The 22032-nt window shown below is 42.1% G+C and overlaps 1 protein-coding gene across 2 annotated transcripts in view; it reads right to left on the reverse strand.

Annotated features, from left to right (window-relative positions):
* Nucleotides 1-17879, reverse strand: part of cfap157 (cilia and flagella associated protein 157) — a 29031-nt gene extending 11152 nt beyond the window's left edge. The window contains exons 1-5 of one of the 2 annotated variants that reach the window (XM_067969498.1): nucleotides 17659-17879; nucleotides 8260-8531; nucleotides 6021-6174; nucleotides 4865-5132; nucleotides 3308-3438 (exon numbers count right to left, since the gene is read on the reverse strand). In XM_067969498.1, the coding sequence (XP_067825599.1) occupies nucleotides 3308-3438; nucleotides 4865-5132; nucleotides 6021-6174; nucleotides 8260-8531; nucleotides 17659-17786 (953 nt within the window). In that variant the 5' untranslated portion in view covers nucleotides 17787-17879. The remainder of the gene's footprint in view (nucleotides 1-3307; nucleotides 3439-4864; nucleotides 5133-6020; nucleotides 6175-8259; nucleotides 8532-17658) is intronic. The other variant, XM_067969499.1, reaches the window with a different exon arrangement.
* Between the last annotated feature and the right edge of the window lie 4153 nt (nucleotides 17880-22032).

The following is a 22032-nucleotide window of genomic DNA, read 5'->3' on the forward strand; positions in this document are numbered from 1 at the left end:
GTAGGGGGGAGATTACAGCAAGTGTTACTTGAACATAACTACTCAGGAACAAGTTTCAGTAACCCCTACTTAGGGATGGCCTAACCCTCCCCCAACCACGAGGGCTTAACTCTCCCCCACTAATCTTTATGTTGGTCAGCTGGGTACCTGAAAAGCACAGAAATCCATTGCCCTGTTTAAGAGTCTCTGTTTCTGCTTGCTCTATATGAAGCTGACACTCGTAGGGACAAACCCCACTTATGTCCAGAGAGCTTAGGCACAGATTGGATGAGGGATCCCCATGTGTGTGCTGGAGTTAAACCAGCTAACACAGCATAGCTTACTAGCACAGAGCACTGGTCAACGTCCTGCTGCCTGTCCAGATAGGAGCATCCTAACCATTGGGGCACTAGCTTGCAGGATTATCTGAAGCCAGGTGCTAAACATCCCAGCCCCCAGTGACAAGTCTACCCCTCCAGGACCCATTTATATGCCACGCTGGCTGGTCAATCAACAATAGTGCCCTGGAGCACTATGGATCTGACTCGCTCAGTATATTGGATTGTTGAGTCAGCCACAGAGGGTTGACCTGGTTCCAAACTTCTATAGCCAAGAGTGTTATCTTGGTGCCACCTCAACTTCCCCACCACAGGATAGTCATTGCTTCATCAAGTGACAATAGACAAACACAGGTTTGAACCCTCATTGAGCATACAAGCATGGGTTTAAGCAGACAACAGCTCCTAGGGGTTCTTCATAAGTGGTATGATGAACAGCACAACTCAGCATAAAATGTGTGAACGCATTGCCACCATTCTCCTGGCAAACAGCACGGACACACATCATAACCACATCAAACAGTAGTTTCAGCTGTTGGACGTGCAGAATTTCTCCAGCAACTGCTTGCCTGTCTGCAATCCAATCCTGGTGGATACTGAGCATTGGATATATGAACTCATGTGCTCATACCCAGCCTCCAGCAGCTGCCATCCCAAGTGTCAGAGTTTCCTCATCTGTCTTAGCACAGTGGAAGAACCTATGTAGGGCAGCTTATGTCATGCTACCTAATTTGATGTTTTAGATGTCCAAGTCAGGTGCTGCATATTAGGCTCACTAGTCACCAATTGCATAATCCAAGTCATCATGTGAGGGGCTTTAGCATAGAGACATGTCCGCCAATTGCCTGTCTCTCCCTCCAGTACTCAGTGGCAGGTTGGTGTAGGCCAAAGCCCTTCCTCCCTACAATAGTTTTCTTTTTTGCCACATATTTACCTCAGGACTTGGGTCTTAGATCTTGTACATGAGCTGGAGGAAGCCCTTCTGCTACATACTTAGGAATTCTCAATCATGAAAGACAAGTGTTTGTACCCATGTCTTAGACACCATAAGCTTAATTGGAACTTTGTTGTCATTAAATAAAGACAAGACACACCAAAGTGCACTTTGCCCACAAAGGACTCTGTCCAGGCTGAAGTTGACATCCACAAGGACCCCCAGATACAGATATGGATCAACAATTAGGACAGCTGACATTCAATACCTTTGAGATAGCATTTCGAGACATGCCCCTCACAGTTAAATAGCCGGCTGTACAATGGACACTTTGAGTTAGGTATGGAGAGTGTCTGATGTCTACGCTCCAGTATCAGTCAGTGCCATCAAGGGAGGGAGAAAATTGTAAGTGGCAAATAATGATACAGTTCTTTATTTTCAACAGATCAGTCGGAACTATTAACAGAAGGGTACGGGAGTTTAAAATTAGCATGTAAGCATGTGCCATCATCAAAATAATCCTTTTTGCTCTGCTGGAAGATTTAACAAAACAATGTTGAACCTTCTGACGACGTTAAGGCCTTAGAGAGGGTGCAAAGGGGATTTACTAGAATGGTACCAAGGATGCAGGACTTCAGTTACTTGGAGAGACTAGAGAAGCTGGGGTTGTTCTCCTTACAGCAGAAAGGGTTAAGGGGAGATTTAATAGAGAAGGTTAAGGAGAGATTTAATAGAGGTGTTCAAAATTGTGAAGGTTTTTGATAGAGTAAATCAGGAAAAATCATTTCCAGTGGCAGAAGCATCTGTAACCAGAGGACACAGATTTAAGGTAATTGGCAAAAGAACCAGCAGCAAGATGAGGAGAAATTTTTTTATACAGTGAATTGTTATGATCTGGAATGCGCTGCCTAAAAGGGTGGTGGAAGCAGATTCAATCGTAACTTTCAAAAGCGAACTGGATAAATACATGAAGGGGAAAAATTTGCCGGGCTATGGGGAAAGGGTAGGAGGATGGGACTAATTGGACAGCTCTTTCAAAGAGCCGGCACAAGCACGATAGGCTGAATGACCTCTTTCTGTGCTGTCTTATTCTATGATTCTTTTTTTTCTTATAATAAAAAGGACTGACATAAATAAAGCAATGTTGTCCATGATGTTTTATTGGCTTCTTTCTTTCTTGTTACAGTACACACGTAGTTAAAACCATGTTCACCTAGAGAAAATGGCCCAGAACAGACAATATATTTGCTACAGGTATCAAGGAGACATACATATGCAAATGCAATGCAAATCTGCTTTCTTTTTTCATTGTGTTATTGCTAATAGATGACAACTAGACTGTTCCAGCAACTATTAAATGGCAGGGAAATACTTGGAAATCTGAAATAAAAGCAGAAAGTGCTGGAAAACGCTCAGCAGGTCAGGCAGGGTTCTTAGATGATGGAATATCTTACTTTATGTTACAAAGTGTTTGGAACAGATTAATTTATTCTCAGGAAGAGGCCAAGCCATTGAATTTAATACAAGTATCCCGTAGGTCCACGTCAGCAGTCCTTCTGGGAGAGATATGCAGAAGACTCCATGGAAGGTTAACAGCAAACATTACATGGTCAAGGATCTTGCCTCAGGTCCAATTTGTTTTTTTCTACGTTCTGAGGAGAAATACTAAAGTTTGTAATGACTTTAAATCTATTATTTGTATTTGCTACTATTTACTTATATATTTAAAACACTTTATAAATCGCTGATATTTGATAGCCATGCTACCATGGTCCAAAATCAAGGAAATTACATGAAGGCAATATCCATCCAGTTTCTATTTAATTTCTGGCCTCATTACAATTACCTGGATATTGGGCAGGTAAAGACACACTACAGTTCATAGGGAGCAAGGGCTTGCTTATGGAAATGATCTTTGGGACGAAACCAAAGAAAAATATCTAAGGAAACAGGCTAAAAAACATAACAGGGACTACTCATGGCAAGACTCCCTTCTATCAAATAGTAAAATCTCTTGAAGCTCAGTAGGCAAAAGCCCATGTTGGACTGCACATACCTTAGACATTCATTCTGTTCCTCAAGCTTTGTGATGGCCAACTCAAGTTGCTGGACCACCTTCCCTCTCTGCACACAGTCTTGCAGTGATTCCTGCTGCTGTTTGCATTTCTCAGTCAGCATTTGGATAACCTGAAATTCAACAAAAAATTTACTCCAGTTGGGTGCAGGGAGGAAACCAGTGCAATGCTTAAACCATTAAAAATGAGAAGTAGGCCTTTCTCAAAGATTCTGGCTAAATGTATCCCTTAGTGCGATACTCAACCACACAGACCAGAGGTGGGGAAGGGGCTGCCAACTGGCATCTTGCTCTTGTGGCTCTCCTGTGGCCATTTGAATGTTATGTTTGGCTGTCCTGGCCACACACTCTATCCCAATGTCAGAGGTGCAGAATGAAAGGACCCTCAGCCACAAACAAAACTGATAACCTTTCTCCTATTCTAACCTGGCTAGCCGAGATATTTTAAATGAATTGTGGCATTTTAAACTATTTGCTGCTGGGTGCGCAGTAAGAACTAAACCTGTCCTTAGCTATGTCACTAATGAAGATAGGAACAGTAGGGCTTGAACCCACAACCTTCTGACTCAGAGATTAGAGCTCTACCACTGAGCCAAAGCTGACACCTAACTGCAACAAGGTAAAATGAGGTGGGTTTTAAGGAGGGCCTTAAAGGAGGAGAGGGAGGTGGAGGGGTTTAAGAGAAGAATTGCAGGGTACTGGGGCTAGGTGGCTAAAGACATGGCCATCAATATTAGGGCAAAATGAGGGGTGGGATGCACATGAGGCAGAGGAATGGAGAGTTTATGGGGGGAGGGGTTATAGTGCTAGAGAGGGCTTCAGAGAGCCAATGACAGTGTTTAAACAAAAGGATGAGAATATTAAATTTAAGGCATTGTTGTCCATGCAATTGTACCCGAGAATATATCAGCCCCTTCAGACAAGGAGCAATAAAGGAATTAACTCATTGTAACTGCAATATAACATAATATATGCTATTGGATGAGCTGCAATTTCCTCCAGCTAAACATGGGAAGGCTGAAACCATTGTCTTCGGCCCCCACCACAAATTCCTTATAATTGCCACCAATTCCATCCTTCTCCCCAGACTCTGTCTCAGGCTGAGCCAGACTGTTTGCAACCTCAAACCTCAACCTGGAAGCAGATTCAATAGTAACTTTCAAAAGGGAACTGGATAAATACTTGAAAGGGAGAAAATTGCAGAGCTTTGGGGGAGAAAGGAGGGTAGTGGGACTCATTGGATAGCTCTTTCAAAGAGCCGGCACAGGCATGATTGGCCCAATGGCCTCCTTCTGTGCTGTAAGATTCTATGATTTTCCTCTCCTCCTTTAAGAACCTCCTTAAAACCCACCTCTTTAACCAAGCTCCTGTTCACCCCTCCTAATATCTCCTTTTTTGGCTCAGTGTCACAGCACGGTGAAGCACCTTTGGGCACTTCTCTACGTTAAAGGAGCTGTATAAATGCAAGATGTTATTGATGCTGCTATTGCAAACTAACCCCACCTCACTGGAATACTCCCTTCCAGAGAAATATCAAACCTTCAGGTTGCTGAGATTCTTTTTGGCCAGCTCCTTCTCACTTTCCTCCAAGATATGAATGTCTCGCCACAGCTTCTTTGCTTCCAATTTCAGCTCGTCATTCTCCTTGATTATTTTCACGCTTTTGTCCGACATCTTGCCCAGCTGGATGCTGATGGATACGTTTTCACGGATGGCCCTTTTTGTCGTCTCTGCCACCTGCTTTTTTGAGATGCGACGGAATTCTGCAGCCACAGCGTTCACACGTGAAATCATTTCCTTCTTTAACCTAGGGGGATAATGTGGTGGGTAATGGTTACAGATTCGACCCCTGCCTGAATAGGGCTCCTCCATGGGCATCCAGGGCGCGCACCTGAAACTGGAGTTAGGCCCTTTGCAGGCCCCCTATTGTTGCCCCCTATTCAAATTTCGACTGTGACTGACAGCAGCATTCATGCCACATGCTGAGGTGAGTTTCTTCAGGCACTCAGCATTCAAACCAGTGGTCCTTAAAGGGACTGGGGCGGGTGCAGCGTTGCACTGGCATTATGCCCCAATTCGGCCACCATCCAAACTCTAGACCAGTGTTTTTAAGACAGCAGCAGAAAACATGAGCAAAAATTGTGGAAAAAGGGAATAGTGGAATAAATGCACAAATACTTTATTTTTTTGTTTGACTCAAATTGTCGGATGTCAATTGGAACTTTCTTTTCCGTTTTTAGTAACCAGTCTCAGCATCAAGTACTCTCGGATCAGGTACAGCATGGATTTATACAAGAGAAAACTCACTAGTGCGCCAACCTGACACCACACCAGCTATCCTTATGATCTTCTCAAGTGAAACTGGCAGTTTACTGCCAAATTATGAGTGATGGGGGGAGTGCTGCAATTCCCCTCAAGTGTCACTGGGCTGGGGAGGGAGGAACAAATCAGTTAGGGTTCTAACCCCTGATGGTATACGTTTGCATGTAGAGGCCAGGTGAAGACAGGATCAGGCTTAACTGTGATGTCCCACAGTCAAATAGCTTGTCACCACTCACTGTCTGTGTTCATAAATGCAGAATGCCAGCTTGGGCAGATTACTGGAGGGTTGCTGATATCCCAACAAAACTCAACACCTTTAGGACAGGGAGGGCTGAGCTAGAAAAAATTAGAAGACAAAAATGAAAGATCTTACCTATCTTTATCTACCACTGCCCTCCTCTCCAAGTTGTAAACAATGTCATTGTGCTCTTTCTCCTGATTCTTTAACTGTTCTTCAAGTGCAGCAAACTTCGCCATCAAATCATCCTTCTGAACTCGAAACTCCTCAAGTGCGTCGAGCTTCCCAGCTGTAAAACAAGAGACAGAATAACAACCTTCCTAATAAAATTCCATCACAAACAGGGATAGTGGCACAGTGTACTTCTGCCATAACAGGCTTTGATATGGACTTGTCGGAAGCAGTCATAGCTTCATTCCCCATTATTCTTGGTGAGCATCATAGCTTTGCCTGTGCTATCAAATGGATGCTCTAGGCAAAGGCAAAGGACTTCCCTATAGGGAGGGAAATTACAATACTGGTCACTCTCATCTGCTCTTGTACACCTACATCCAACTCATTTGCACAGCTGCTGGAGCAGATTGCAGATTGCTTGTCTGCCATTTTGATTGGGAATGGTACATAAGCATTGTTTCTCTCTTCCCTCCATTGGTTTGTCTGATTTATAACATCTGTGGGCTGCTTACACTTACACATCATCCTAAGCTTCAAGGCAAGATACAACAAGCTGCAGATAGTTACCTATCCTTGGCTCCTTCCCATAATCTGAACCTAGCAGGTCCATGCAATTTTCTGAAGCAGAAAACATAAGAGTATTGATGTCTGGATAGGCAGCCTACTTTTATGCTTGAGTTCACTTGGAAGCCAGTCTATTGCTGAAGTCTCCTGTTTGAGAATATGGCAGATTGTATCTTTACCAGCCCTTGTGTGACTTTGGTGACTTATATTGATGTACAGTTCCCATGGTAACCACTAGCCCTCTAGGAACTTGCAGAAATGGCCAGTAAATGTTGACAGACTGTTCTATCGTGAAAGACTTCATAATTGGGATCCATCCTGTCCTCATCCAACATTCACGTACAGTTCACCAGAAACATCAAACTATCTTTTCTTTTCAGAGAAACTGATGGACCTGCCCTGTATTTCCATATTATGCAGTTTTTTTGTTTTTATCCAAACACAATACATTTAACACAGACAAATATCCCAAGATGCTTCAGAGAGCCGTATTCAAGAGCCAAAGACAAAGATATAGTTTGTCAAAGAAGTGTGTCTTTAGTGAGGAGAGGGAGGTAAAGAGGCAGTGGGGTATAGGGAGGGAATTACAGGGCTTGGGCCTCGGGAAGAGATGCCCTCTGGCCAGAGTCAGAGCAGCACAGAGTTCTGGGCCGGGGGGGGGGGGGGTTGCAAAAAGGCCGGAGTTAGAGAAAGAGGGGTTTGGGGGGGAAGGATTGTAGAACGAGAGACGGTTACAAAAATAGGGAGGGGTGGGGCCATGAAGGGATTTTAAATTTGAGTCGTTGATGGATTGGGAGCCAATGTAGGTCAGCAAGGACAGAAGTGATGGGTGAGTGGAACTTGGTGCGGGATAGAATTACAGGCAGCAGAGTTTTGGGTGAGGTAAAGTTTATGGAGGACGAGAGGCCGGTCAGGAATAGTCGAGTCCGAAGGTGCCAAAGGCATAGATGAGAGTTTCAGTGGCAAAGGAGTTTGGAGAGGAATGGGAGGTTAGAGATGGGGTGATAACTTGCAAGGACAGAGGAATCAAGGGTGGGTGTTTTGAAGTGGGAGGTGATGACGGCAGTTTTTAAAGGGAGGAGGACAGTCCTAGAGGAGAGAGAATCATTCACAATATCAGCCAGCATGGGGGCCGGGAAGAGAGGTTGGGTGGTTATCAGTTTCATGGGAATGGAATCAAGGGAGCAGGAGGTGGGTCTCATACACATTTTCCAGGATAGATCATTGGTCAGTGATCAAGAGTAGGGGCCCTGGTGATTACTTTCCTCTCCCTAGGCAGAAGGTATAAATGCCAATTTCACACCCCATGACTGGCATTAGTGAGATTTGCTAACATAGCCCAGGCTAGGTATTGAATTTGGGCAAAAATCAATTTGGGACCTTTATACCATGTACAGAGCAGTATCACATCACACAGTTCATTAACTTTACTGGACTATGAGAAGGAGCAAATGCTTTTCATTCTAAATGCATTATGATCATAATAATTATAATGACAAACAATGTTCTCTCCTTCCACTCTTGGCTGTTAATGCATTTTGATTACTAAAGTTATGTCTGAAAAACTGCATGAAAGTTATTACTTTTTTATTAGAAAGGTAAGTAAAATAAACAAAAAAACCCTAATTTTCTGTACCTAAAACCATATTGTCTGATGTGAGCTGATCCTTAGTTTCCTGAAACTCTTGACGTAATTGTGCCAGCCGGCTTTCGTAGGCGTCCTTCTCAGTTTCCTTGGCTTGCATCAAGCCAATTAACTTGTCATTCATATCTGCAACCTCATCAATTCTCTGACTCAGGCCCTTCTTCAGAAAGGCGATGACGTCCTGCAAGTCTTTGCCAAACTGCTCATGCTTCCCATCAGAGTCAACCTTTGTCACTTCCAGTTCATCCAATCTCCGCTGGTACCTTAACAGTATCACGCCATTATGCATTGATTAGAAGAGATACAAAAAATACTGACTATATTTTCTGTAACCATTACAGGATGTGTTATTTATAAAATATTTGAGGACTGTGCTATTTTCGGGTATTCAACTGTGAACTATCACGCGAGAAACGTGTGGTAATTACTGCCCTGGACTTGGGAGGGAAAAATTCCGAACGATTCCCATTCCCAATTGGTACACAGTGACTTATGCTGGAAACTGCCTGTATGTGGATGTCGGGTGAAGCCAAGACTTGGCTGTAATGCTCTCTAATGTCAGTAGTCTACCAACGCTTATTCTCTAAGCTCAATGGCTACTTGGACAAAGTACCAGAAGGTGGCTGACACCAATGGAAGTTATTAATCCTACAGTTTAGGTGCTTTCAGAACTAATTGCCATTTAAAAAAAAAACTCCCTATAGTTTTTTCTCCTTTCCTTTATGCACAGATTCACACAGGGGCACAGTTCCATTGGTGTAGCAATTGGGAATGGGAATCGTTCAGAATTTTCCCCTCCCAAGTCCAGGGGTGCTGAAGTTAATTATAGCACCTGTTAGGCTAACCAGGTGAGATCAGCTAACTCAGCAAAGACTGCTGATCAAAAGAGAGACCTTCTTGGTCTGAATGGCTCAGATCCACACTGAACAGTGTTTTATCAACTAAGCAGGGAGCTTAGTTGATAAAATGGATATCGTGGCTGTTATATGCCACGATATCCATTGCTGGCAAAAGATAAAATAAAAAGACAACAGAAATTTATAACTCCTAGCGTCTGTTCATACTAGGATTCTAAGTTCATTTAGGCTCTCAAATCCAAGCTTCAGGAGATTAACACTGGATTCAAAGCATCAAACTGGAGAAGCTGTCAGTGTGGTCACCCTATTCTGCCCTGACGTTTTTAGGCATGCTCTGGAAATCTGACATTAATATTATATTCACCAAAATTGCTAGTGATATCTAATAGCCAATCAACAACCCTAAGTCGAACATTATTTTACACTATACTGACCAGCTACCCAGTCTGGTGGATCCTTTCAACACGGTGTTCCAAAGAGTTACAGAAAAGGAAATCAAAAAAGCACTATTTGAGAATGCATTTCATGTATTATTCACTCTTTGTGAAGAAAGATTTCTTGATATCAGTCCTAAATTCACCTTTTACTAGTTTGAATTGCTATTCCCTTATCCTTCTCTAGCAATTTAAAGTAATGTTCCTTTTCCATTCTCTTAACTATAAGATCACCTCACAGGCACCTCCTTTTCAGGCTGAGAACCTTAATTTTCCAATCTTTCCACATAATATCAAGACAGCCTTAACTAGAAAGTTAACCTGTCCTTTGAAGGGTTGGATATGTGGACAATTGCAATACTGCCACAGTGGCCAACTCAGATTCCTGCGGAGCAGGATTTCTACCCTTTACAAAACTTCTGCATTCCCCGATAGCTCAGCATATATTCAGTGTAGTTGAGCAAGCAGACCAGATGGGTCTCAGCTTCAATTGCTGGTCTGTGATGAATTAAATGATCTCAATCTGGACAGTAGTAGGGGTGCTACAACTGATCGAAGGGCCAGGGTTCCCATTCCTGATGACTGTCCAGGAGCCCTTGCTGGAAGTGTACATGTCTGAATGTCAGGTGAGGACAGGATCAGGCTTGGTTGCCATGACCCCACAGTGGAGGAGACACCCAGCACTATTATCAAAGCTCACACATGAATAATGGCCTCTTGCATTGGAGGTCAGATTTTCTCCCAAAATGAGACAAAATCCACCTAAAGCAAAGTGACCACGAGCACAAATAGCATGGATGCATTTAAGGGGAAGCTAGATCAACACATGATGGAGAAAGGAATAGAAGGGTATGTTGATAGGGTGAGATGAAGGAGGCTCATGTGGAGCATTGACAGCAGCAGAGACCAGTTGGGCTGAATGGCCTATTTCTGTGCTGTAGTTTCGATGTAACTCAATGTAACATAAAGTCAACAGGCATCCCCAATCAACAAAATGCCTGACAGCAGGAGGTGGATGGCAAGTAATGTAAACCTTTGTCATTTTGTAAAGAGTTTCTAATTCTTAATTTTTTTTAAATTTGCAAGAAGGTAAAATAAACATACTAACATTTTGAGCAGTAGACTGTTGAACTATCTAGCCTACCGTTCCAAATCATTGGGTTCCTTAATGTGATTCTGCTTTCTTTCCCTGGAATTAATGGCCCTGTATCCTCTGTCCTAATTGAAATTCAAACAATACCTTTTTAAAATCTCCCAAGGCTTTCTGTTCCACCATCCTGACTGATAATCTGTTCCACAATGTTATCACCTCTTACTAAAAAAATGTTGTCTAAGTTTTTGACATCCTTAACTTTAAACTATGTTCCATAGCCTTCAACTCCTGTGCCAGAAAGATTTTTTTTGTGAATCCAAATTCTCCATACCCAAGAAGACCTCTATCAAGTCCCCCCTCATTCTCTTCTCAGACAGTAAAATCCCAGGGTAGACATTCTTTCCTTGAAAAGTTCAGGAATTAGCCCCTTTCTGGACAACACCACCAAAATAGATTAAATGGTCTCGTCATTCATCGCATTGCTGTTTGTGGGACCTTGCTGTGCCATATTGGCTGCCCTGTTGACCACAAAACAACAGTGACCACACTTAAAAAATAATTCATTGGCTGCGAAATGCTTTGGGACATCCTATTAAATGCAAATTCTTTTTTTCTTAATTCTTATACTTGCTGTAATACATTCATTACAAGGTGTAATATTTACATTTTTGCTATAAGATTAATTATACCATATAGTATTTACGCTTTTGCTGTAATATATTCTTTCTACAGTATAATACTTACATTTGTTGTAAATGTTCCTTATACAGTATAATTCTTATACTTGCTGTAATATTTATTATACAGTACTATATGCACTTTTGTAGCATGCTTTTACAGTATATTTACACTTTTGTTGTAAAGTTTCCTTATACAGTCGTTACAATTTCGCTGTAATATTTTCATTGTACAGTATAATACTTTTGTTGTAAAGATTCCGTATACAGTATATTTACACTCTTGCTGTAATATTCTTACAGTTGACCACACCATCCTTGTCTATCATGTCTCTTCCACTGTCTAGCTCGGTGGGACTAAGCTCACTTGGTTTCACTTTTACCTATTCAATCGTAGCCAGAGCATCTCCATCAATGGCTTGTCTTCCCAGCACTGCTGGAGTCCACCAAGGAGCCATCTTTGATTCCCCTCCTCTTGTCATCTACATGCAGCCCCTTGGCGACGTCAACCGCAGACATGGCGTCAGCTTCCACAAGCACGCTGATGAAACCTAGCAACTTTCAACTATCTCTGTTCCGTCAGACTGCTTGTCCAACATCCACTGTTTGGATAAGCCGCAATTTTCCCCACCAGCACATTGAGAAGACTGAAGCCATCATCTTTGGCCCCGACCACACAAACTCCATACCCTCACCACCGACTTCAATCCCCTTCGGGGCCGCTGTCTCAGGCTGAACTATTCTATTCAAACTCAAAGTAAGTTTCCAATCCCAAATTGTCTCCATCATGAAGACCGACTACTTCCACCTCCACCCCTATCTCAGCCTATCTGCAGCTGAAACCCTGGTCCATGCTTTTGTTACCTCCAGATTTGACTACACCAATGCTTTCCAAACCAGTCTTCCATTCTCCACCCTCTGTAAACTGCAGCTGATTCAAAACTCTGCTGTCCGTACCTCATCCCACATCAAGTCCTGTTCGCCCAACACCCCTATCCTCGCTGACCTAATTAATCTATTACAGCAAAAGTGTAAATATTATACCATATAATTCATCTATTACACCAATGTCTGAAGTTTAACATTTTCATCCTTGTGTTTAAATTCCCCCCATGGCTTCGCTCCTTAGTTTCTGGAACCTCCTCCAGCGCTACAACCCCCCTCCCTGGACTCTCCGTTCCTCTGACTCCCTTCTCTAATGCAAACCTCCCCATCTTTCTTCCACAATTGGCGGCCTTGCTCTGGAATTCCCGCCCTAAACTCCTCCACCTTCCTCTCCTCCTTTAAGACCCTCCTTGACCTATCTAACCAAGCTTTTGGCCATCCTTCCTAACATCTCCTCCGGCTCAGCACTTCTTTACTTGCACCACTGTGAAGCGTTTTTCTATGTTAAAGGCAGTATATAAATGCAAGTTGTTATTGTTTATAAATACAGTATAATTTTTACACTTGCTGTAACACATTCCTTATACAGACACTCTGCTGATATATTTTCATTATACAGCATAATTCTTATTTTTACTGTATATATACCTTACACACTTTTACATATTCACACTTTCTGTAATATATTATACAATATATTTACACTTTAACTGCAATAATATATTCCTTATATAGTACAATTCTTACACTTTTGCTGAAATTACTTACACACTTACTGTAATATATTCTTTATACAGTATAACAGTTGCTGTAATATATATTCCTTATACAATTTAACAGTTACTGTAATATATATTCCTTATGCAATATAATTACATTTTTCTATATTACTTATAAACTCTTCAATGGTTACTTTTACTGTAATGTAATCCTTATACAATGTATTATAGTTCCTGTAATATATTCCATATACACTGTAGTTGCTGCAGTACTTTCTTTTTATACAATATAGTCACACTTTTACTGTAATATATTCAATATACATTGTGTTATAATTAATGTAGCATTTCCCTTATTATAAAGTACTTTTGCACTTTTACTGTAATGTATTCCTTATACAATGTATTAAAGTTCCTGTAATATATTCCATATACACTGCGTTAGTCGCTGTAGTATTCATTATACAGTATATTTACACTTTTACTGTAATATACTCCATATGCAGTATATTTACACTTTTACTGCAATATAGTCCTTATGCGGTATATTTACACTTTTACTGCAATATAGTCCTTATGCGGTATATTTACACTTTTACTGCGATACAGTCCTTATGCGGTATATTTACACTTTTACTGCGATACAGTCCTTATGCGGTATATTTACACTTTTACTGTGATACAGTCCTTATGCGGTATATTTACACTTTTACTGCGATACAGTGCTTATGCGGTATATTTACACTTTTACTGCAATATAGTCCTTATGCGGTATATTTACACTTTTACTGCAATATAGTCCTTATGCGGTATATTTACACTTTTACTGCGATACAGTCCTTATGCGGTATATTTACACTTTTACTGCGATACAGTGCTTATGCGGTATATTTACACTTTTACTGCAATATAGTCCTTATGCGGTATATTTACACTTTTACTGCGATACAGTCCTTATGCGGTATATTTACACTTTTACTGCAATATAGTCCTTATGCGGTATATTTACACTTTTACTGCGATACAGTCCTTATGCGGTATATTTACACTTTTACTGCAATATAGTCCTTATGCGGTATATTTACACTTTTACTGCGATACAGTCCTTATGCGGTATATTTACACTTTTACTGTGATACAGTCCTTATGCGGTATATTTACACTTTTACTGCAATATAGTCCTTATGCGGTATATTTACACTTTTACTGCAATATAGTCCTTATGCGGTATATTTACACTTTTACTGCAATATAGTCCTTATGCGGTATATTTACACTTTTACTGCGATATAGTCCTTAGGCGGCATATTTACACTTTTACTGCGATACAGTCCTTATGCGGTATATTTACACTTTTACTGCGATACAGTGCTTATGCGGTATATTTACACTTTTACTGCAATATAGTCCTTATGCGGTATATTTACACTTTTACTGCAATATAGTCCTTATGCGGTATATTTACACTTTTACTGCAATATAGTCCTTATGCGGTATATTTACACTTTTACTGCGATACAGTCCTTATGCGGTATATTTACACTTTTACTGCGATATAGTCCTTATGCGGTATATTTACACTTTTACTGCGATACAGTCCTTATGCGGTATATTTACACTTTTACTGTGATACAGTCCTTATGCGGTATATTTACACTTTTACTGCAATATAGTCCTTATGCGGTATATTTACACTTTTACTGCGATACAGTCCTTATGCGGTATATTTACACTTTTACTGCAATATAGTCCTTATGCGGTATATTTACACTTTTACTGCGATACAGTCCTTATGCGGTATATTTACACTTTTACTGTGATACAGTCCTTATGCGGTATAATTACACTTTTACTGCGATACAGTCCTTAGGCGGCATATTTACACTTTTACTGCGATATAGTCCTTACGCGGCATATTTACACTTTTACTGCGATATAGTCCTTACGCGGCATATTTACACTTTTACTGCGATATAGTCCTTACGCGGCATATTTACACTTTCACTGCAATATAGTCCTTATGCGGCATATTTACACTTTTACTGCGATACAGTCCTTATGCGGTATATTTACACTTTTACTGCGATACAGTCCTTATGCAGCATATTTACACTTTTACTGCGATACAGTCCTTATGCGGCATATTTACACTTTTACTGCGATACAGTCCTTATGCGGTATATTTACACTTTTACTGTGATACAGTCCTTATGCGGTATATTTACACTTTTACTGCGATACAGTCCTTATGCAGCATATTTACACTTTTACTGCGATACAGTCCTTATGCGGCATATTTACACTTTTACTGCGATACAGTCCTTATGCGGTATATTTACACTTTTACTGTGATACAGTCCTTATGCGGTATATTTACACTTTTACTGTGATACAGTCCTTATGCGGTATATTTACACTTTTACTGCGATACAGTCCTTATGCGGCATATTTACACTTTTACTGCGATACAGTGCTTATGTGGTATATTTACACTTTTACTGCAATATAGTCCTTATGCGGTATATTTAAACTTTTACTGCAATATAGTCCTTATGCGGTATATTTACACTTTTACTGCAATATAGTCCTTATGCGGTATATTTACACTTTTACTGCGATACAGTCCTTATGCGGTATATTTACACTTTTACTGCGATACAGTCCTTATGCGGTATATTTACACTTTTACTGCGATACAGTGCTTATGCGGTATATTTACACTTTTACTGCGATATAGTCCTTAGGCGGCATATTTACACTTTTACTGCGATATAGTCCTTACGCGGTATACTTACACTTTTACTGCGATATAGTCCTTACGCGGCATATTTACACTTTTACTGCGATATAGTCCTTATGCGGCATATTTACACTTTCACTGCAATATAGTCCTTATGTGGCATATTTACACTTTCACTGCGATATAGTCCTTATGCGGCATATTTACACTTTTACTGCGATATAGTCCTTATGCAGTATATTTACACTTTTACTGCGATATAGTCCTTATGCGGTATATTTACACTTTTACTGGGATATAGTGCTTATGCGGTATATTTACACTTTTACTGCGATATAGTCCTTATGCGGTATATTTACACTTTTACTGCGATACCGTCCTTATGCGGCATATTTACACTTTTACTGCGATACAGTCCTTATGCGGCATATTTACACTTTTACTGCGATACAGTCCTTATGCGGCATATTTACACTTTTACTGTGATACAGTCCTTATGCGGCATATTTACACTTTTACTGTGATACAGTCCTTATGCGGCATATTTACACTTTTACTGTGATACAGTCCTTATGCGGCATATTTACACTTTTACTGTGATATAGTCCTTATGCGGCATATTTACACTTTTACTGTGATACAGTCCTTATGCGGCATATTTACACTTTTACTGGGATACAGTCCTTATGCGGCATATTTACACTTTTACTGCGATACAGTCCTTATGCGGCATATTTACACTTTTACTGCGATACAGTCCTTATGCGGCATATTTACACTTTTACTGCGATACAGTCCTTATGCGGCATATTTACACTTTTACTGTGATACAGTCCTTATGTGGCATATTTACACTTTTACTGTGATACAGTCCTTATGCGGCATATTTACACTTTTACTGTGATACAGTCCTTATGCGGCATATTTACACTTTTACTGTGATACAGTCCTTATGCGGCATATTTACACTTTTACTGTGATATAGTCCTTATGCGGCATATTTACACTTTTACTGGGATACAGTCCTTATGCGGCATATTTACACTTTTACTGCGATACAGTCCTTATGCGGCATATTTACACTTTTACTGCGATACAGTCCTTATGCGGCATATTTACACTTTTACTGCGATACAGTCCTTATGCGGCATATTTACACTTTTACTGCGATACAGTCCTTATGCGGCATATTTACACTTTTACTGTGATACAGTCCTTATGTGGCATATTTACACTTTTACTGTGATACAGTCCTTATGCGGCATATTTACACTTTTACTGCGATACAGTCCTTATGCGGCATATTTACACTTTTACTGTGATACAGTCCTTATGCGGCATATTTACACTTTCACTGTGATACAGTCCTTATGCGGCATATTTACACTTTTACTGTGATACAGTCCTTATGCGGCATATTTACACTTTTACTGCGATACAGTCCTTATGCGGCATATTTACACTTTTACTGCGATACAGTCCTTATGTGGCATATTTACACTTTTACTGTGATACAGTCCTTATGCGGCATATTTACACTTTTACTGCGATACAGTCCTTATGCGGCATATTTACACTTTTACTGCGAAACAGTCCTTATGCGGCATATTTACACTTTTACTGCGATACAGTCCTTATGCGGCATATTTACACTTTTACTGCGATACAGTCCTTATGCGGCATATTTACACTTTTACTGCGATACAGTCCTTATGCGGCATATTTACACTTTTACTGCGATACAGTCCTTATGCGGCATATTTACACTTTTACTGCGATACAGTCCTTATGTGGCATATTTACACTTTTACTGCGATACAGTCCTTATGCGGCATATTTACACTTTTACTGTGATACCGTCCTTATGCGGCATATTTTACACTTTCACTGTGATACAGTCCTTTTGCAGTATATTTACACTTTTACTGCCATGTATTCCATGTACAGTGTGTTCCAGTATTGTCCTGATGCGTTACATCACCTACCTGACCACCCTGCTCTCCAGGTCCTTGACCTGGATGAGGAAAAGCTCCCTCTCCACCGCGGTGAGCGGCTCCGGTTTATCTTCAATGAGGAGCGGGGCGACATTTTTCTCTTTCTTTTTGGGCGGCATGTTTGCGCTGCTGCCAGTGCGGCCGTGCGAGCTGTTCTAGTTCTAGTTCTAGTTCTACCCCCTACCCCGACCACCGCCGCCGCCGCGCCCCGTTCCTTCTCCCCGGCCTCCCAGCCGTTCGCCTGTTGCTAAGAGCCGCCGGGCCATAGCAACAGCATTATTTCTGACGCATGCGCGCAACACACTGGCGAGGGGAGGGGGGGGGTGGAGATCACTGAACTCTCGCGATGTTTCATTTGGCCATGTAGCCACGTGCATTGTGCATTGTGGAGATCAGAACTTGTGCAGTTCATTAGAAGAGTTTCATTATTTAAAGTTGCAGTAATGGTTTGATTTTTTGATGTATCTGGTACAGCTATCAACATTAGGAAATTTTTTTTTAAAAAAAAAGCTTGCATAGGAAGGAAGGATGTCAAGGTCTGGGAGAGGGTGCAGAAGACATTTGCTAGAATGGTACCAGGGATGAGGGACTTCAGTTATGTGGAAAGACTGGAGAAGCTGGGGTTGTTCTCCTTAGAGCAGAGAAGGTTAAGGGGCGATTTTAATGGAGGCGTTCAAAATCATAAAGGGTTTGGATAGAGTAAGAAAGATGAAACTGTTTCCAGTGGCAGAAGGGTCGGTAACCAGCGGACACAGATTTAAGGTAATTGGCAAAAGAACCAGAGCCAATATGAGGAAATTTTCTTTTAAACGCAGCACTATCGGGTCCTGCTCTCATCTGCCAAAACTGCTCACTCCTCCAGGATCATCCTGGAATGCAATGATAACCCCCGGCTTCTCTTCACTACAAACCGTCTTCTTAAACCCCTCACCTCCAACAACAAGTGCAAGGAGCTCATGGACTTCTTTGTCACTAAGATTGAGACCATCCGTTCAGCTGCTTCTGCCCCTTCCCCTAGCCCAAGAAGCCAAACTTCCCCTGCACTAGTCCTGAACTCTCATTTTTCTCTAGTTTCTTTCCTATCTCCCCTCATGCCCTCTCCAAGCTCATCTTATCCATGAGCCCCACCTCCTGCTCCCTCGACCCTACTCCCACCAAACTGCTGACCACCCAACTTCCCTTCCTGGCCTCCATGTTGACTGATATTGTTAACAGTTCCCTCTCCTCAGGTACTGCCTCCCTCCCATTCGAATCTGCCATCATCACCCCCCTCAAAAATCCCACCCTTGACTCCTCTGTACTTGCAAACTACCACCCAATGTCCAACCTCCCTTTCCTCTCCAAAGTCCTTGAATGTATTGTTGCCTCCCAAATCCATGCTCGTCTTTCCCACAACCCAGTGTTTGAACCCCTCCAATCAGGTTTCCGCCCCTGCCACAGTCACAAATGACCATCCTATGTGACAGTGACCATAGTAAACTATCCTCCTTATCCTTCTCGACCGGTCTGCAGCCTTTGCTCACAGTTGACCACACCATCCTCCTCCAACGCCTCTCCTCCATCATCCAGCTGGGTGGGACTGCACTCGCCTGGTTCCATTGCTATCTATCCAGTCGTAGCCAGAGAATCACCTAAAATGGCTTCTCGTTCTTCTCCCGCACCGTTACCTCGAGTCCCATGAGAATCTATCCTTGGCCCCCTCCTATTTCTCATCTACATGCTGCCCCTCGGCGACATCATCCGAAAACACTTCAGATTCCATACGTACAATGACGCCGCCCAGCTCTACCTCACCACCACCTCTCTCAACCCCTCCACTGCTTTTGATTTGTCACACTGCTTGGACGACATCCAGTACTGGGTGAGAAGAAATTTTCTCCAACTAAATATTGGGAAGACTGAAGCCATTGTCTTCTGTCCCCGCCATGAACTTAGTTCCCTAGCCACCGACTCCATCCCTCTCCTTGACCACGATTTGAAGCTGAACCAGACCATTTGCAACCTTGGCGTCATATTGGATCCTGAGATGAGCTTCCAACCACTTATCTGCTCCATCACCAAGACCGCCTCCTTACACCTCCATAACACCGCCCCTGCCTCAGCTCTTTTGCTGCTGAAACCCTAATCCATGTCTTTGTTACCTCTAGTCTTGCCTATGCCAATGCTCTCCTGGCCGACCTTCCATCTTTCACCCTCCATAAAACTTGAGCTCATCCAAAACTCTGCTGCCGATATCCTAAAGTGCACCAAGTCCCATTCACCTATCACCCCTGTGCTCAATGACTTACATTGGTTCCCAGTCCAGCAACGTCTCGATTTTAAAATTCTCATCCTTATTTTCAAATCCCTCCATGGCCTCGCCCCTCCCTATCTATGTAACCTCCTCCAACCCTCCGAGATCTCTGCGCTCCTCCATTTCTGGCCTCTTGCCCATTCCCGCTTTTAAATCGCTCCACCATTGGCGGCAGTGCCTTCAGCTGCCTAGGCCCCAAGCTCTGGAATTCCCTCCCTAAACCTTGCCTCCTTTAAGATGTTCCTTAAAACCTACCTCTTTGACCAAGCTTTTGGACAACCCTGTCCTAATATCTACTTACGTGGCTCGGTGTCAAATTTTGTTCGATAATGCTCCTGTGAAGCGCCTTGGGGCGTTTTACTACACTAAAGTCACTATATAAATGCAAGTTGTTGTTGTTGTTACGATCTAGAATGCGCTGCCTGAAAGGGTAGTGGAAGCAGATTCAATAATAACTTTCAAAAGGGAATTGGATAAATACTTGAAGGGGAAAAATTTGCAGGACTATGGGGAAAGAGCAGGGGAGTGGGAATAATTGGATAGCTCTTTCAAAGAGCCAACACGAGCAGGATGGGCCAAGTGGCCACCTTCTGTGCTGTATCATTCTATGATAACGAGTGCCTTTCACATCCTCAGGATATCCCAGAGTGTTTCAGAGCCAATTAATTACTTCTTTCCCCTAACAAGTGTAGTCACTGTTTTTATGTAGGCAAATGCAGCAATCAGTTTGCACGCAAAGATAACACAAACACGGAGAGAAATAACCGGTTAACCTGTTTTGGTGGTGTTAGCTGAAGGATAAACATTTGCGAAGACACCAGGAGACCTCAGCTGCTCTTCTTTGAATTGTGCCATGGGATCCTTTACATCCAACTGAACAGGCAGACAGCATCATACTTCTGCAGCTGTCGATCTGCTCAACCCCTCCCTCAACTCCACCTTTGATGCCCTTTGTCCCATTAAAAGCTTTATTCTCTCCCACACTGGGCAGTCCCCCTCCTTCTTTGCACCTTCAAGTCCAAGGAGCGCAGATTTGAGCCTATCTGCTGCTCAACCATCCAGCACCGGATCTGGCTGGCCCAAGTCGAACGCCACTGGGCCATACTCTCCTTTGCCAAAACTATCCACTGCTCGAGGATCGTCTTGGAGAGCAATGATAACTCTTGGTTTTCTCCACTGCTAATCGTCTCCTTAAGCTCTTCTCCCCTGCCCCCTCCAACCTCATTTCCAACCAAGTGTGAGGAGCTCTTGGACATTTTTGTTGCTAAGATTGAAACCATCTGATCAGCTGCCTCTACTGCTTCCCTCCCTTTCCCTGGAAACTTGATTTTTTTTAAACGTCAGAAATAGTAAACATTTTTTTTTTCCACTGACCACACAGAAAATGATTATTTACACAAAAAATAGCTATCATCGCTGGAAATAACTAATGTTACAGCTGTGCCTTCTCACGAAGCTTGCTTACTTATCCAAAACTCTGCATTAAATCCCACTCGCACATCACCCCCATCCTCACTGGCCTGCAATGGGTACCTGTGCCCCAGCTCATTCAATTGAAAATCCTTGTCCGTGGCCTCGCCCCACCCTATCAATGCAATCTGTTCTAGCCCTCCATCCCCTCCCAAACACTCCGTTCCACTGACTCCAGCCTTCTGTCGTCGTCCCCACCACCGCCACCATCGTAGCTCCATCGCTGGTAGCAGAGGCTTAGGTGCCTTGATTCTACTCCTTGGAACCCTCTCTGCCTCTACATCTACCTCTCCATCTTTAAAAAGTCCTCAAAACCCACCTTTCAGTCTCCCCTCCTAATCTCTTCTATTTTCATCACGCCGTTTGAAGTGCCTTAGACATTTTCTACATTCAAGGTGCAAGTTCCACATTCTCACCACTCTCTGGGTAAAGAAGTTTCTCTTTTTTTTCTTCTGAAGAAGAAAAAAAATAACAAACACACAAATTTACAAGAATTCTCTTTTTACCTCAGACCAGCTGAACTGTGAAAAGATTGGTGAAGAAAACATTACTCCATAATACGGTACTAACCCGTCTCAAAGAAATGCTCCACATGCAAGTCA

This window comes from Heptranchias perlo, chromosome 31, assembly GCF_035084215.1.
Source record: "Heptranchias perlo isolate sHepPer1 chromosome 31, sHepPer1.hap1, whole genome shotgun sequence".
Lineage (NCBI taxonomy): Eukaryota > Metazoa > Chordata > Chondrichthyes > Hexanchiformes > Hexanchidae > Heptranchias > Heptranchias perlo.